The sequence below is a fragment of the Cololabis saira genome, chromosome 3 (genome assembly GCF_033807715.1).
Source record: "Cololabis saira isolate AMF1-May2022 chromosome 3, fColSai1.1, whole genome shotgun sequence".
Taxonomy (NCBI): domain Eukaryota; kingdom Metazoa; phylum Chordata; class Actinopteri; order Beloniformes; family Belonidae; genus Cololabis; species Cololabis saira.
Genome location: NC_084589.1, coordinates 30,332,637 through 30,347,724, shown reverse-complemented (window position 1 = coordinate 30,347,724; position 15,088 = coordinate 30,332,637). Strand labels below are relative to the sequence as shown.

Sequence of the window (15,088 nt, the reverse complement as noted above, 5' to 3'; positions counted from 1 at the left end):
CAAATCAATTGAAATATTGCAAGCCTTTTATTATTTTAATATTGCTGATTATGGTTTACAGTTTAAGATTAAGATTCCCAGAGTATTCTAATTTTTTGAGATAGGATATTTGAGTTTTTTAATATTAATATAATAATTTTGTATATATATAATATTGTATAGCCTATTGTGTCCGACCGCCATAATATGCAAAAATGAAATGCTTGACAGCAAGACACCCAACCTGACAAGAAACCTAACATGTTAACAGATTCGACACGACTCTACGACTCTTTGAATACCGTTACAGACCAAATGTTGATGTTGTTGTTTTTTTTTTTTGTTTTTTTTTTTATAATAAACTTTATTTAACATTTCAAAAGTACAAAATTCCTTCGAGGAAACATTTGTTTGCATCTGCTAAATGTTGATGTTTGTGGCTGGATGTGGAAGTAACCGGTGGTTGGCAACACAAAGGAGAGTCGCCTGTGGTTCGGGCCACACCGCCACCCAGCGGAGACGGGCGACGTTTAAACATCTGGATAGAAATTGTGGAAAAGCAGCCCGATCACAGGGTCCTAAATAGCGTTGCCAACTCCGTGAAAAGTAAATAAGGGACACCTCATCTGCAGGGCCGGCCGATGGTGAATTTTTTTTGCCCATTTTTTTGAGTGAAACGATTTTTTAACTATTTGACTCGAACCTGAATTGAATTAGATGCTGATTTTTGAATGCCATGAACACATGGAAAACAAATTATTATCCAGCAATTCACTTTAATAAAAAATACCAAAACGAATTGAATAAAATAAGTATCTTTCTTCAACAGAAACCTGTCCTGCTTAACTTAAAATAGTATACATGTACCGTATATAAAACAATAGAAAGAAAGAAGAACATCCATTCTGTAATAGTGCACATTTTTAGTGCAATAACAAAAGTGCAAAGTCTGTAGAAAACTTGTAAACATATTTGTGCCTCAAAGGCCATGACTGTAGGCTGAAGTTGTAGTAAAACTGACAAAAATAACTTATGAACTCAACAGCTCAATGCCATTTTCCATTGGCTTGAGTTGAGACAGATGGAAGGAGGGATGGACCTGGGCAGCTTCAATTTCACCACCAAAGGTGTTATGACTTGTAGAATTTCAAAAGGGCCCAAGTAATGGTGTCAGAACATCTTGGAATCAGTATGGATGGGAATGTGTTTGGAAGAGAGCCAAACCTTATGACCTGGGGAAGAGCAAGGTGCAGGAGTTCGGGGAGTATCCTCAGGTAGATAGCTTGGAGTTGTTTTGGGTCAATATCTGGGTGTAGGATGAACACCTGACCACCTAGGTGCATACCAGATACATGGTACTGCAGAATGTTGTGACCGTTTTGGTTCAGAGTGCCCCTCATTCTGTATGAGCCACTGGCCCTGGATCCAGAACATCCAAACCATCATGCTTCCTCCTCCATGATTGACACTTGATGCCACACACTGATGTATAATTCTGAAATGTACATTATTTTGTCAGTTCAGCACCATTTGAAGCTACTCGAAACAGACTCGAACAGCTTGAATTTCTATTTATCTTTTTCTGATGCTTATGTTTTTATACATTATGCTATGATGTGTTATATCTGATCACTTTTATCTATTTTTCAAGTGGTGAAGCATCATGAGATGACCTTTGTTATGATCTGACGCTATACAAATAAATTGAATTGAAAAACTGTAAAAATCAGGGTCTTCTAAAACATTGGACCAGTGGTTTATGTTATTAAAACACAACGTACATATACATTGTGAACAATGTGTATACATACATACATACATACATACATACATACATACATACATACATACATACATACATACATACATACATACATACATACATACATACATACATACATACATACATACATACATACATACATACATACATACATACATACATACATACATACATACATACATACATACATACATACATACATACATACATACATACATACATACATACATACCATACATACCATACATACCATACATACCATACATACATACATACATACATACATACATACATACATACATACTGTTGGAGCCAAAATACTTTGATTTATTGTTTTATTTATTTAGCTGAATATGAGTTGTCATACCCCCTTTTTGTTACGTCATGATTAGCCTGTCAATCAGCCATGGTGGGTGGTTGTCCTGGTAACCATTATAAGCCACCTGGGTGGTAATTGCAGGCAGGTGCGACAAAGGGAAGACAAACAGTTTTTGACCGTGCAACCGTGCAAGACGTGTAAGACAGAGAGTGGCGTTCTGTCATAAGTTTATGTTTAGTTTAAATATTGAAATTACTTTTGCTTTGACTACTGCTGATTACAAAATAAATGGATTGGCATATCCGACCCGGATCCTAAGTCTGAGCGTTTGCATCAAATTGAAGCACGCGTCCAAACAAAACCAACCCTGTTGCCCTGAGTATAGCCTATTGGTACAGGCTCTACATTGTCAAAAACTTTAGTCTTCATTTGGAACGGACTATTGTCAAAAACTTTAGTCTTCATTTGGAACGGACTATTGTCAAAAACTATACTCTTCGTTTGGAACGGACTATTGTCAAAAACTTTAGTCTTCATTTGGAACGGACTATTGTCAAAAACTATACTCTTCGTTTGGAACGGACTATTGTCAAAAAACTTTAGTCTTCGTTTGGAACGGACTATTGTCAAAGAAACTTTAGTCTTCGTTTGGAACGGACTATAGTTGAAAGCAAAACCTGCATTGGAAGGGGTTCTAAGTGTGCAGGACAACGCCACAGCCGCTGCTGAGACGCGGCGTTCGGAGGGCCACAGCGCAGCGCAGCGCACCACCCGGGCTGCCGGCGGCACCGCAGAGGGTCTACACGCTGCGCGGAGCAGAGCCTGGAGCAGAGCCTGGCCTGGATACCGCCTCTACCAGCGGCATCGCGGTTGGATTACGCGCTGCTCGGAGCGGAGCCTGGATCAACGCCTCTACCCGGCGGCGTCGTGGTTGGATTACGTGCTGCTCGGAGGAGAGCCTGGAGCAGAGCCTGGCTGGATCCCCGCCTCTACGCGGCGGCAAGCGGGGGGATTACACGCTGTTCGGAGGAGTTGGAGGATCACCTCAGCATCCTGGTGCTTGATCGTGGCATTGGCAGCCTCTACCAGCTCAAAGTGGACCGGTCTGAAGAAATGCATACACATCAAGGTATGTAGCGCGCTACCAGCTGGTTAGATGGCCATATAGTAAAACACTGTGTGCACACAAAGGGTACTTTGAAAAAAGAAAAAAAAGAGGTTCAAAAACGAGCGCTCTGGTATAAATCCAATGCATTGGTGGTTTTATGGTTTCAAGGACTTGGAATTAATAAACTGGGTTTAACTGTGATGAACAACTGTGGGTTTTACTGAAATAGCAAAGGTACTGTTTTACTTTTTACACTGTTGGTTGGTTTTTTGTATTGCAAGATGTACTCGGATAATGGTGTTCTGGGTCCAAATGAGTCAGATAATGGTGTTCTGGTTCAAACTGAGCCAAACGTGTATGGAGAGCCCTCTGTGGCTGACGCGCACGTTATGCGCTCTAATGGTAATGCAATGCAAATAATGGTTGAACCTTCAGAGGGTGAAAAACAGTCCGATGTGACCACAACAGGTCGCAGTGCTCACAGTGAACATGAATCACAGACTGGATCACAGGTTGTCACAAAACGAAAGATAAAATTAACCCCCAAGGCCTTAATGGAGAAAATCGACTCACTGCAAAAGGATAGAAAATCTAAGTTCACCAAAGCATCCCACTTGCAGAAAACAATTGGAGAGTTAATGCAAAGAGGAAGAGGATGCAAACAAGAAGTTCAAGAGGAATTCAGGAAATATCTTAACCTGTGCAAGAATGCTAGATATGCACAGAATGCTCTGTTGCCACTAATCCCTCCAGAAGAACAGAGAAAACATGATATATGGTTCCAAGCCAAAATGATAAACGTCAATGAATTCATTGAGGAGGTGAATGAATGGACCAAAAGCAGCGAAAGTGTGCTGCAAAGTGATGAGGATGAAATCTGTCCCAATGACAGCATTTCAAATGTTGAAAGCAGAAAATCCACTCATCAAAGTCACACCAGGTCTGCAACAAGCAGGTCCAGCAGGTCCAGCACCTCATCAGCTCGCAGGCAGGCAGAGGCAGAGAGAGCTGCCCTAGCCATACGTGCTGCAGCACTACAAGAAAAGCATGCCATTGAGGAAGAGGAGGAAAGGCTGCACAGGGAAATGTCACAAAAAAGGGAAACGTTAAGAAAGAAAAAGGAGAAAATGGAAATGGATGCACAACTGGCAGCTGCAAATGCCAAAATAGCAGTTCTACAATCTCCTAGTCCAACCCCTTCACGGACACACTCTGATGGAATGGACTCATACTATAGGAAAGGAGCCAGACCAAAAGAACCTTCAGTCTCATTCAACCCCCTAGCCAGAGAGTATGTACCATCCGTACAACCATCTATCCAAACACCTACTCCAACTCAAATAGAACCATTGCAGCAGCAAGCCTGCATACAAACGCAACAGCCACCTCGACAAGAACAACCACCACCATCCAATAATCCATCTGACCAACAATACTTACCATGGAATGCAGCATCGGCCAATGAACCCACTACTTACCTTAACCATGCTGTGACAAAGCCTCAAATTTCTTCTCAACCCAATGAAACCTCAACTGTATGTGACCTTTTGCAAAAGCAAAATGAAATCACAGCCATGCTAATGGAACAGCAAACGGTTTACACCCAAAATAAAATGCCTGTGACAACCAGAAACATGATTAATGAAGAGGAGCTGGCTAAGTGGCCATATTTGAATGGGGTTGTTCTCCCACGCATTCAAGCTGACGTTGAGCTATTGATTGGTACCAATGCCTCTAAACTACTTGAACCGTGGGAAGTTGTGAACAGTCGTGGCAGTGGGCCATACGCCATTAAGACCCTATTGGGGTGGGTCGTTAATGGTCCCCTTTCCAGCTACAGTGAGCAGCATGAAAGTGTTAATGTCAACAGGACCTCCATAACACACCTGAAGGAGTTGCTACAAAATCAGTACAACCATGACTTTAAGATGACAAAATCAGAGGAAACCAAAGAGGAGGCAGATGAGATGAAGGACGGTGATGATGAAAAAGAGGATGGCGATCCTGTTCAGCAACCGGATAGTGCCTATGAGAGCAGTGACAGAGAAACCATCTCAAAAACTAACCCTGCCGCTGATAAGAAGCAGAGCAAAGTGAAGAAAACGGCCAAACAGGAGACGGAGCCGACGACAGGTTTAACAGTGAAGCCCAGAGGAATCCCGTTCAGTGTTAAAAAGCAACTAATCAGAGAATTCATGCCCCCGCTGAAGCCTATAGCAGTCAGGATTGGCAAGAATGAAAGTGGGAATAGAACAGGTTACGTCTATGTAGATTTACGCTCTGAAGAAGTGGAAAAGAAGAAGAATAAAGACTACATAGGGGGTCGTTACATTGAGGTTTCCCGCGTTGATCCCTTTGGGGGGAAGGGAAACTGGGACCGAAAGGAAAAGGAAATTGACAGAAACTTCACCAGGAAGCTCAAGGATGAATTGGACTATTTTCGGGACCTGCCTTCTGATGATGGTGAAGAGGATGATGATGATGACATGGACATTTTTGGAGGAAAAGCACCAACCACAGACAAGCCTGAAGTAAAGTCTTCATTTGAGAAGCGGCAAGAAAAGATGTGGCATAAAATGGAGGAGCTGAAGAAAGCAGCTCTCACACAGAAGCCATGGCAGCTGTCGGGAAAGGTGACGGCACACACCCATCCTGGGAACAGCATGCTTGAGGAAGATGTGGAGTTTGAGCAGACAGCAAGGATGGCTCCTGCCATTACTGAAGAAACCACACTACAGCTGGAAGACATCATCCAACAGAGAATTAAAGACGAGAACCAGTAACTGGTCGGACCAGGAACCAAGCTCTGCTTGATTCAAGCAGCAGACACTTAAACCTCTACGAGAGGATTGTTTTTGTTTTGAGTTTTCTTTATGAATATTGGCTCCATTGTGTAAATATTGAATTGTTCACGGCATCCTGCAGTTCTCAATTAGGGGCCGGTGTGTTGGAGCCAAAATACTTTGATTTATTGTTTTATTTATTTAGCTGAATATGAGTTGTCATACCCCCTTTTTGTTACGTCATGATTAGCCAGTCAATCAGCCATGGTGGGTGGTTGTCCTGGTAACCATTATAAGCCACCTGGGTGGTAATTGCAGGCAGGTGCGACAGAGGGAAGACAAACAGTTTTTGACCGTGCAACCGTGCAAGACGTGTAAGACAGAGAGTGGCGTTCTGTCATAAGTTTATGTTTAGTTTAAATATTGAAATTACTTTTGCTTTGACTACTGCTGATTACAAAATAAATGGATTGGCATATCCGACCCGGATCCTAAGTCTGAGCGTTTGCATCAAATTGAAGCACGCGTCCAAACAAAACCAACCCTGTTGCCCTGAGTATAGCCTATTGGTACAGGCTCTACACATACATACATACATACATACATGTGCCAAGTTGCACCTGTCTTTCAAGAACACAAAAGAGATTGTCATATCTTAAAGTGTTTATTTTTTTTTTGTTTGAATAAAGATTTAATCAAGGTAATAACAAAAAAAATGTTTTTTCTAATATCGCCTTGCACTGATTCAATATCAGGACTGGATGTCAGTCCCGATATTAACAAAATATCTTTATTGGTCATCAGAAAATGAACCCATCCATTAACCTATCCATAATTAATTGCAATAACTTCTAATGAATGACGTCCACACATGTAGTTTAATCTACTACATTTTAGTTAAGTTTGTTTCTATTTTATTTGGTATTTGAACTAACGACCATTTACTGCTGCCTGTGTAGAATTGCTTTAATTTTTAACAAATAAATATCAGTTGTATCTAAGAAGTTATTGTTTAATTTGGAAAAAGATGTACAATAAAGCCTGATTCCTCACAACGAGGTACGCAGCTTCTTAATTCAACAATGGCACCAGATCGGTATCAACTGATAAGCAAACCCCAAAGTCCGATAGATGCAACCCAGATTACCATGTCTGATTAAAATCAACTTGTGCGACATAATAAAACAATTGATTAGGATGTTGGTTTTTTTAAGCATAAAGAAAGTTAATCTCGATTCAAAACAAAAATTACCCTAAATAGCCAAAGATAAAAACTTTGGTAGATGTGAAGCCCCCAAAGACATAACAGATTTAACTATGAACACACCCTTAAAGGCACGGTAAGAGATTTCTGGATGTTGTCACATTTGCCGATATCTGAAACAAAACACAGAGAACTCCTGCTTCTCTTTCTCTCTTGTGCAGACCAAGAAAACATACCCCAACATTATCTGCATAAGCACACACCCTCTCTTCGTCGTGGAGAGGGTATGGTTATATTTATGGTTTGGTGGGTTGGGTCGGGTCGCCAGCCAGTCAGCCAGCCCCCCCACACCCTATTTCTTCTTTTTTTTTTTTTTTATCCTGGTTTATCTTTCGATAGTAAATTGAGAAGAGACTGGTCAATTCAAATTACTTTAGCAACAACATTAAGGTTGTAAATATTTTTTACAGGTTGAGATACATTTCCTACTAATTAAATTTCCCATTCATCATCAGTGCTTAACCAGAAGACATTTTACTTTGCCTCTCTTCTTTGGCCTGGTTTAAAGTTGGTTGAAAGGCTCGTCGTGTTACAACATGCTTTCTAAAAATCAATCTTAGACATCTCCGTCACTTTCATGTTTGATTCTGACGTTTACTCTGTTTTCTTTGGCACACTTAATATTCTTCAATCATTTTTACTTGTTTGTTGGTCATAGCGGTTTGATGCTGATTTAGCTTTTAAAAAGTGATGAAAGAATAAAAAGTTTTACTTTTATACTGTATAGCTTTACAATAGGCTGGCCTTTCACGATGTGTGTATAGCTATTTTTCCTGCAGGCAGAACCATCGGAGAAGTGTGAAGCCCTGGGCCGAAAAATGGAAACATCTTTTCTTCAAACTTGTGTTCAAGTGTGACCAAGTGCTTTGCGCTCGCCCCATCCCAAAAGGACACTTCTCCCTTATCCATATTCAGCTTGATGCGAATGCTTTCAGGTCGCTGCTGCACTTTCACCTCTGTGCGCTCAGATGTGCTCATGGTGTACACCCCTTTGCTCAAGGTCATGGCCCACACTCCTCGATTTGTTGACAGAGTGAACTTCTTTTTACGGACCAAAGACTCCTTGCACACTCCTAAAGTCCATTTAGGGTTCTCGCCGACAGCGACATCCCATTTGTGTTTGCCGGAAGTGTAACCCTCCGCACCCATGACAAAGACACAGGGATCAAAGCGCTCCCGGTTGTCGGGGACAGTCAACCGCTCCGGGCTTCCCACCACGCTGGTGAGGTCAGGACTCAAGGAGAGCCACGGAGAGGCTGTGTTCGGGTCCAGCACCACTGGCTCTGTACACACAGGAAGACATGGCATGTTGTCTTATCGCTTCTGGAAACATTGGATGAATATTATGACAATCTTTTTAAAAGTAGCTAATATTTTGCACCAACACTTCAGGGTTCTGGGATTTTACACCAACCTTACCTTTTTAGTTGTCAATTGATTTACTTTTAATTGAATTGAACTGTGCTAAAACAAGTTAAGTCCTTAATATCAGATGTCATTACCAACTCTCATGGTGTAATTTACTCACGGTATTTGACATGGGCTTTCATCTTCTTCCAGATGTTAAAGCTCAGGCCACCAACATGCTTGCCCATTTGCAACAGGGAGTCGTAATGAAAGTTAGGATCACTCTCAGTCCAATGGGCTCTGCAGCAGAAACAGATTTAGAAAAACAGAAATTTGCATAAAAGGGATCTTTAATTGCAAATTCAACAAACATCTGATTCAAAATGAGTTTAGCAGAGACTTACTTTTTTTTCAACTCCCGGAATTTCTTTAATAAACAGAAAAAAGCTGGAATTAGTTGGTGCAAATTAAACACAGATGGAAAGAGAAGATGAGATGCTTTTTCTTACCTGCAGAAGGGGCAGATCGTCGTCGCCCATCTCTTTCTTCAAACAGTCAATGAGTTTTTTCAGATCAGCAATGTCATCTTTTGTATTGATGATGCACATTTCCAACTCGTTAATTTTATCCTCTTCCTCAGACGCCAGCGATCTCAGACACAGTGCTTCCTCTGTGTAGAGCATCTGGCGGAGTCTCTCGAACTCTGACTTGATCTGTTTCTCTGCTTGCCCAGCCTGATACTGTGTTAAACCGGAGAAGAAAGTTGATGAAAGGTGGTGCGATGTCTTCTTGTTTATCATGTATCAACTATACAACTCTACCTTTGAGTGTGCTAAAAAAAAAAAACTGCATCCAAAAATACATCAGTCTACATCTTATCAACTTTCATTTTTATTTGCATTGAAGATCCAAATAATCTCAGATATATCAATATTTACACTAAAATATATTTACACCATGACACATGACAGCGCCTTTACCTTGACGTATTCCACTCCATTGCTTAATTTATGCACCATCTTGTTGTATGTTTCCAATTTCTTCTCAAATATTTGGACTCGGAAGCTAAGCTCCTTCTGCAAAAGCATAAACAAAGCAACAGAGGATTAGACGAGTGACCACTATTATGCAAGAGTGTCTGGGTAATACCCAAGCTCGTGTCTGCATTAGTGAATCAATCATGTCAGAAGGTGAAGTCATGTGAATGTGGTCATGAGTGGTGCAAGTAGTCATGGTATGGACTGAAATGGATTTCAAGGTGTGTGAATATCAAGTTTAAGATACATTAGTAGGAACGCAACAACAAATATTTGACAGTTTAAATAGAAGAAGTTAAAAAAAATACAGTGTTATCTTAATAGATGGAAACAGAATGGCAAGAAAAGTGTGCAATCTGGTTTCTCGCATTAATTTGCCGTAAAGTGCTGGAGGAAAAAGTAAGTGAACCATTGGCGTTAATAGCTGGTAAAACCTTAAAGTGACTTCAAGGAAGTGTTCTTGGCATCTCTAGATCAGACTTGCGCTAGAATTGGGAGGATTATTTAAAATCATCCCTCTTTAGAGAACTGCTTCAGCTCAGATGCATTAAGAGGATGGCGTGTGAGAAAGCTCCTTTGAGTTCATCACAGCGTCTATGTGGGGTTACGGTCTGGGTTCTCACTCCGACACTCCAAAAAGATAGATTTTCTTCATCTGAAGTCATTCTGTGGAGGAAGTACTTCCATGATTACGATCATTGTTCTGCTGCTAAACTTCAGTGGGAAGATTCAGATGGCCACCCTGGGCTGGCGGTATTACACAACACAGTACGTCGTTACGCTGCAATCGTGAATATATGATGATATCAATGTGCATTAAATATTGCTTTAGGACTGTTCTTTTTATCAATAGAGCCGTTTGCTTTCCTCTCGTCTCTGAGTCTTTTAGAAAGTCCAGGTTAGCATTCTTTCCCCATACTCTCCGCTCAACTTTGCCTCCTGCGTGATAACTACTTAAAACTAAATGCAGAAATAACTGAAATAACACAACACCTCGGTACAGTCCGCCCGTCTGTCCAGCTAAGCCTCCCAAACCTTGGTGTTGTTTTTTACTCTGCCATGTCTTTGGAACGTCCTTGTAGAGTATTAATCAGGAATTGCTCCTTTTATCTTAGAAATATTGCCAAACTTTATAAATTATCGTCAAAATCTGAGTTGGAGATGCTTGTTGGCTGTAGGCTTTCCCAGGAAGGCTTTCCCTGGTCTTTTATAGATGTTTTTATCGTTTCTGTGCTTTTATGCTTTTACTTCTGGTCTTTCATGTGTCTTGATTTTATTCCTTTTTGTTTATGTTAGCACTTTGAGATTATTTTATGAAAATTGCTTTACAAATAAAATGTATTATTATTATTATTATTATTATTATTGTTGATGCTTTTCTTTCATCACGTTTAGGTTATTGTAATAGCCGGTTTTCTCAGTTACGTGTTAATAAATACTGTGTCCAAGGACAAAGCTTTTGAATAAAAGTATTATTACATCATTATGTGCAGGACAAAGTTAAAATTGACCATTTAACCAAATTCATATAAGATCTGGTTATATTGTAACTGAGCATTTGGCCTGAAAACAACGGTATACGAATATTTGTTAATTCATTTGTATCATCTCATAGGGCAGCGTTCTTCCACCCTGCTCCTCAGGGCCCACTGTCCTCCACGTTTGAGATGTTGCTCTGCTCTAACACACCTGGTTTAAATTACTGAACCACTGACAGGCTTTGCGTAGATATGGCAGTCACGAGCCAGTTGTGATCCAATCATCAGAATCTCTTATTTTGGAACTGAGAAACATCTGGAAAGCATGCAGGATGTTGGACCCTGACGAACCTGGCTTGAATAACACTGATGGAAAACATTCTTATGAAAACACTGGAATTTATCTTCCCCTCATGATCACGTGTTGGTAACTTGAAACCTGGGTGTCATATGTAGTGATGAGGGTCGCTCCCAAACTATTTGTTCCGTCGAGTTAAAAACATTTTCCAAACGTGCCTTTTATTTTTCCTTTTAGGACAAACTTCAGGAATGTTTCTTTTTTAGATTAGCAGCTTCAACTCTGAAGTTCTTGTGTGGACACTCCTTTCCAGTGACTAATTTGAGGCACACTCAAGACTAGGTACCTGTGCAGGTAAGTCTTCAAGCCTGTAGCTGTTACTATGGGGTTCTTCTTTACCTCATTGAGGATTCTGTTATTTTTGGAGTTATCCTGGTCGCAAAACCTCATCCAAGAATTATCACAACGGCAATAAACTGTCTCCACTTCCCGCCGATATATGTACTGGTGGATTAGTGGACTCTGAAGTTAATCTGTATCCTTTCTGAGCCTTATGCAGGTCAAATACTTCAGCTGGTCACATCAGCAGATGATTATTGTGAAGAGCAAACTTCTAGTGGTTGACTTTCTTATTGATCAAAGTTGATCTAAACCCCACCTCCACATTATTTTCATTAACTGTGCAGACTACTGGCTCCAATCAGCTTTCAGAAATATAATCTAGTAGTCTATAGCTTTGCCTACAGTTTGCTTCAGCACTGTTAATGTTTATTGTGTATTCAACAAAGACAGACAACGAATGTTTTAGTGTCTGTGTATTGTGACTTATATGAATATCAGATCACATTTTTATGCCAATTTCATTCCAAAAGAGTGGACATCAGAGGTGTCAAGTAACAAAGTACAAATACTTTGTTACCTTACTTAAGTAGAAATTTTGGTTATCTATACTTCACTGGAGTAATTATTTTTCAGACAACTTTTTACTTTTACTCCTTACATCTTCACGCAATTATCTGTAGTTTTTACTCCTTACATTTTAAAAACAGCCTTGTTACTCTATTTCATTTTGGCCTTTAAAAAAAACTATCCAGTTAAATTGCTCCATCCGGATAGAGTGAATTTGGTTGTGGTTGTGACACAGATGTTCTTGTCCAGTTTTGTTCTTACATCCGTTCCCTCAGATTCCTGCAACTAAACTTGGATGTACATTCCAATAAAGGTTAGGATAAATGATAACATGCCTCTGAAGTTTGACTTTTTGCACCATTACAATACTTATAGGCAACTAGTCATATCTTCTGCTCTCTGAAACACATGTTAATGCTCAATAGTACACATATATGGTTCTTTAATATATTTGCATTATACTAAGATGCATTCATTTTCAATGGCTTTTGTCCTTAATGGCTTTTTTCCCCCTTACATTACTTTTACTTTTATACTTTTAAGTAGTTTTGAAACCAGTACTTTCATACTTTTACTTGAGTAAAAAACTTGAGTTGATACTTCAACTTCTACAGGAGTATTTTTAAACTCTAGTATCTATACTTCTACCTGAGTAATGAATGTGAATACTTTTGACACCTCTGGTGGACATACTTTTCCTGCCGCCGTGTTATTTTATGGAGGTGAAACCACATCCATGGGTGAAACGCGTCAACACAAGCCGGAAGTCAATCCAACGAGCCTGAAACACGTGACTTAAGGCTGATTTATGCATAATTCAGGCATCAGATATCATCTTCTCTGGTGCTTTTTTTTATTCAGTAAAACAAGAAGGGGGTGTTTTTATGTCGGTGTTTAGTTTAGTTTGACTTTTGAACACGTTACCTTGCACAGGGGCACGCCATCCTTGATAGACAGCAGCCTGTGCGTGCTGTGCAGGGTGACACAGTCCACGCACACGGGCTCCTCGTCCTTCTCGCAGTACAGCTCCAGCGGCTTCATGTGCAGGTTGCAGCACTGCGCTTCGGGCCGGCTCTGGTTCTGGCCCTGGCTCTGGTTCTTGTACGACTGCTTGATGAAGCTCTCGCTGGCGTCGGTGAGTGCGCGGTTGGGGATGGCCTGCTCCTCCGTGGTGTCCGCCCTGCACACGGGACACTTGCGTTTCGCCTCCAAGCTGCGGCGCAGACACGCGCGGCAGAAGCTGTGCGAGCAGGGCAGCAGCACGGCGTCCTGGAAGATGGCCTGGCACACGGGGCAGGTGAGGTCCTGCTGCAGGGGCAGCGAGGCTGCGGGGGGGTCCACCTCCATCTCGGCTCACAGGCCCGGCTCCCGGCTCTTTCGCTTTTTAGAAAAGACGCACAACAAACCCCTGGACACGCAACAGCTGTCCTGGCGTTGTTTTGAAACGGCTCTACGCGCTCCCCTTGCTCCCCCACGCCAAATAAGATGATTATTACAAGATTAAATTACAAAACTCGGAAGAGTTGGTTTGAGGTGACAGCGCACGAGTATTTCCTCCAAACTCGTTTCCGCATTTCTACTTTTTTTTTTTTTTTTTTTATTGAAAGACAAAATGCAAACAGCACAATACAACCGCCAGGGGGAGACACAGGGCCGGTTCTAGAAAATGATGACTAGGGCTGCATCTCAGATCAGAGGGGGTGCACATGCCTGGCACGTTATTCAACACTAAATTATGCATTTTCCCATAATTTCAAGCGGAATGATACTAGCAAAACAAGAATATTTAAAGTGTATTTCAAATGCTTTATCAATCAATCATTTTATTTATTTCAAACCAACAAAACCACAACTCTCGTACTACAAAACAAGAACAGAAAGTTACAGGACACCATTGAACAGAACAAACAACAATACCAACAACAGACACTATAACAAAACAAAACAAACACTGTTTGAAAAGGGGATGGCAGAAGCAAAGCTTATTAATTTCCATCCCCCGCCAACACACATATAACAAAGACAACCACAACACAAAGTTACTCCCTTAAGCCCCTCTTCCCCTCAATCATTTCATTTCTTTACATCAATTTATCTCCCCTTCCCCTTTTATACATTTCAAAGACTGTGTTTCTGTACTTGCTTTTAAATTGACCGACACTTTGACTAAGTTTAATTTCATCTTCAAGGCTGTTCCACAGAATAACCCCTCCAACAGAAACACACATACTTTTAAGAGTTGAACTTACACTTTGTTGTTGCAATTTAAGTTTTCCTCTTAAGTCATACCTTTTACAACGTTCCCTGTCATGAAATAATTGTTGAATTAAATTTGGAAGAAGATAGTTCTTAGCTTTATACATAATTAGTGCAGTTTTTAATTTTACTGCAGCAATATTGCTGCAGAACAAAGAAAATGCTACATTTAGTCTGGGCTAAAACATAGAAATTCAAACTAATTTTATCTATACAGCTCAAAACCATCACTAAACATGACAGTCATTTCAAGTGGAATGATACCAGTCAAACAATAATATTTAAAAGTGTCTTTCAAGTGCATTTTTGCAGCAATATCGCTGCAGAACAAAGACAATGCTACATTTAGTCTGGGCTACCTCACCCATCAGACAATCTAGCAACAGAAAATAAAACATAAATAACAAAAATAAATATAACCATAAATGTGCTTGAACAACTTCCGAATATCCATCGTTACTTTGTGTTAACGGAGCAGCAGAGAGCAGCGTCTTGCTGGTGCAGGAAACTGCTGGACGCAGATGAGT

At 40.6% G+C, this 15,088-nt stretch overlaps 1 protein-coding gene across 1 annotated transcript; it reads right to left on the bottom strand.

The window, feature by feature from the left end:
• Nucleotides 1-6,601: 6,601 nt before the first annotated feature.
• trim35-28 (tripartite motif containing 35-28) lies at nt 6,602-13,868 on the bottom strand. The gene is made up of 6 exons (XM_061717190.1): nt 13,230-13,868; nt 9,564-9,659; nt 9,093-9,323; nt 8,988-9,010; nt 8,765-8,883; nt 6,602-8,519 (listed from the first exon to the last, which is right to left on the bottom strand). The coding sequence occupies exons 1-6, from the start codon at nt 13,650-13,652 to the stop codon at nt 7,984-7,986; spliced, it is 1,428 nt and encodes a 475-aa protein (XP_061573174.1). The 5' UTR covers nt 13,653-13,868; the 3' UTR covers nt 6,602-7,983.
• Nucleotides 13,869-15,088: the final 1,220 nt, after the last annotated feature.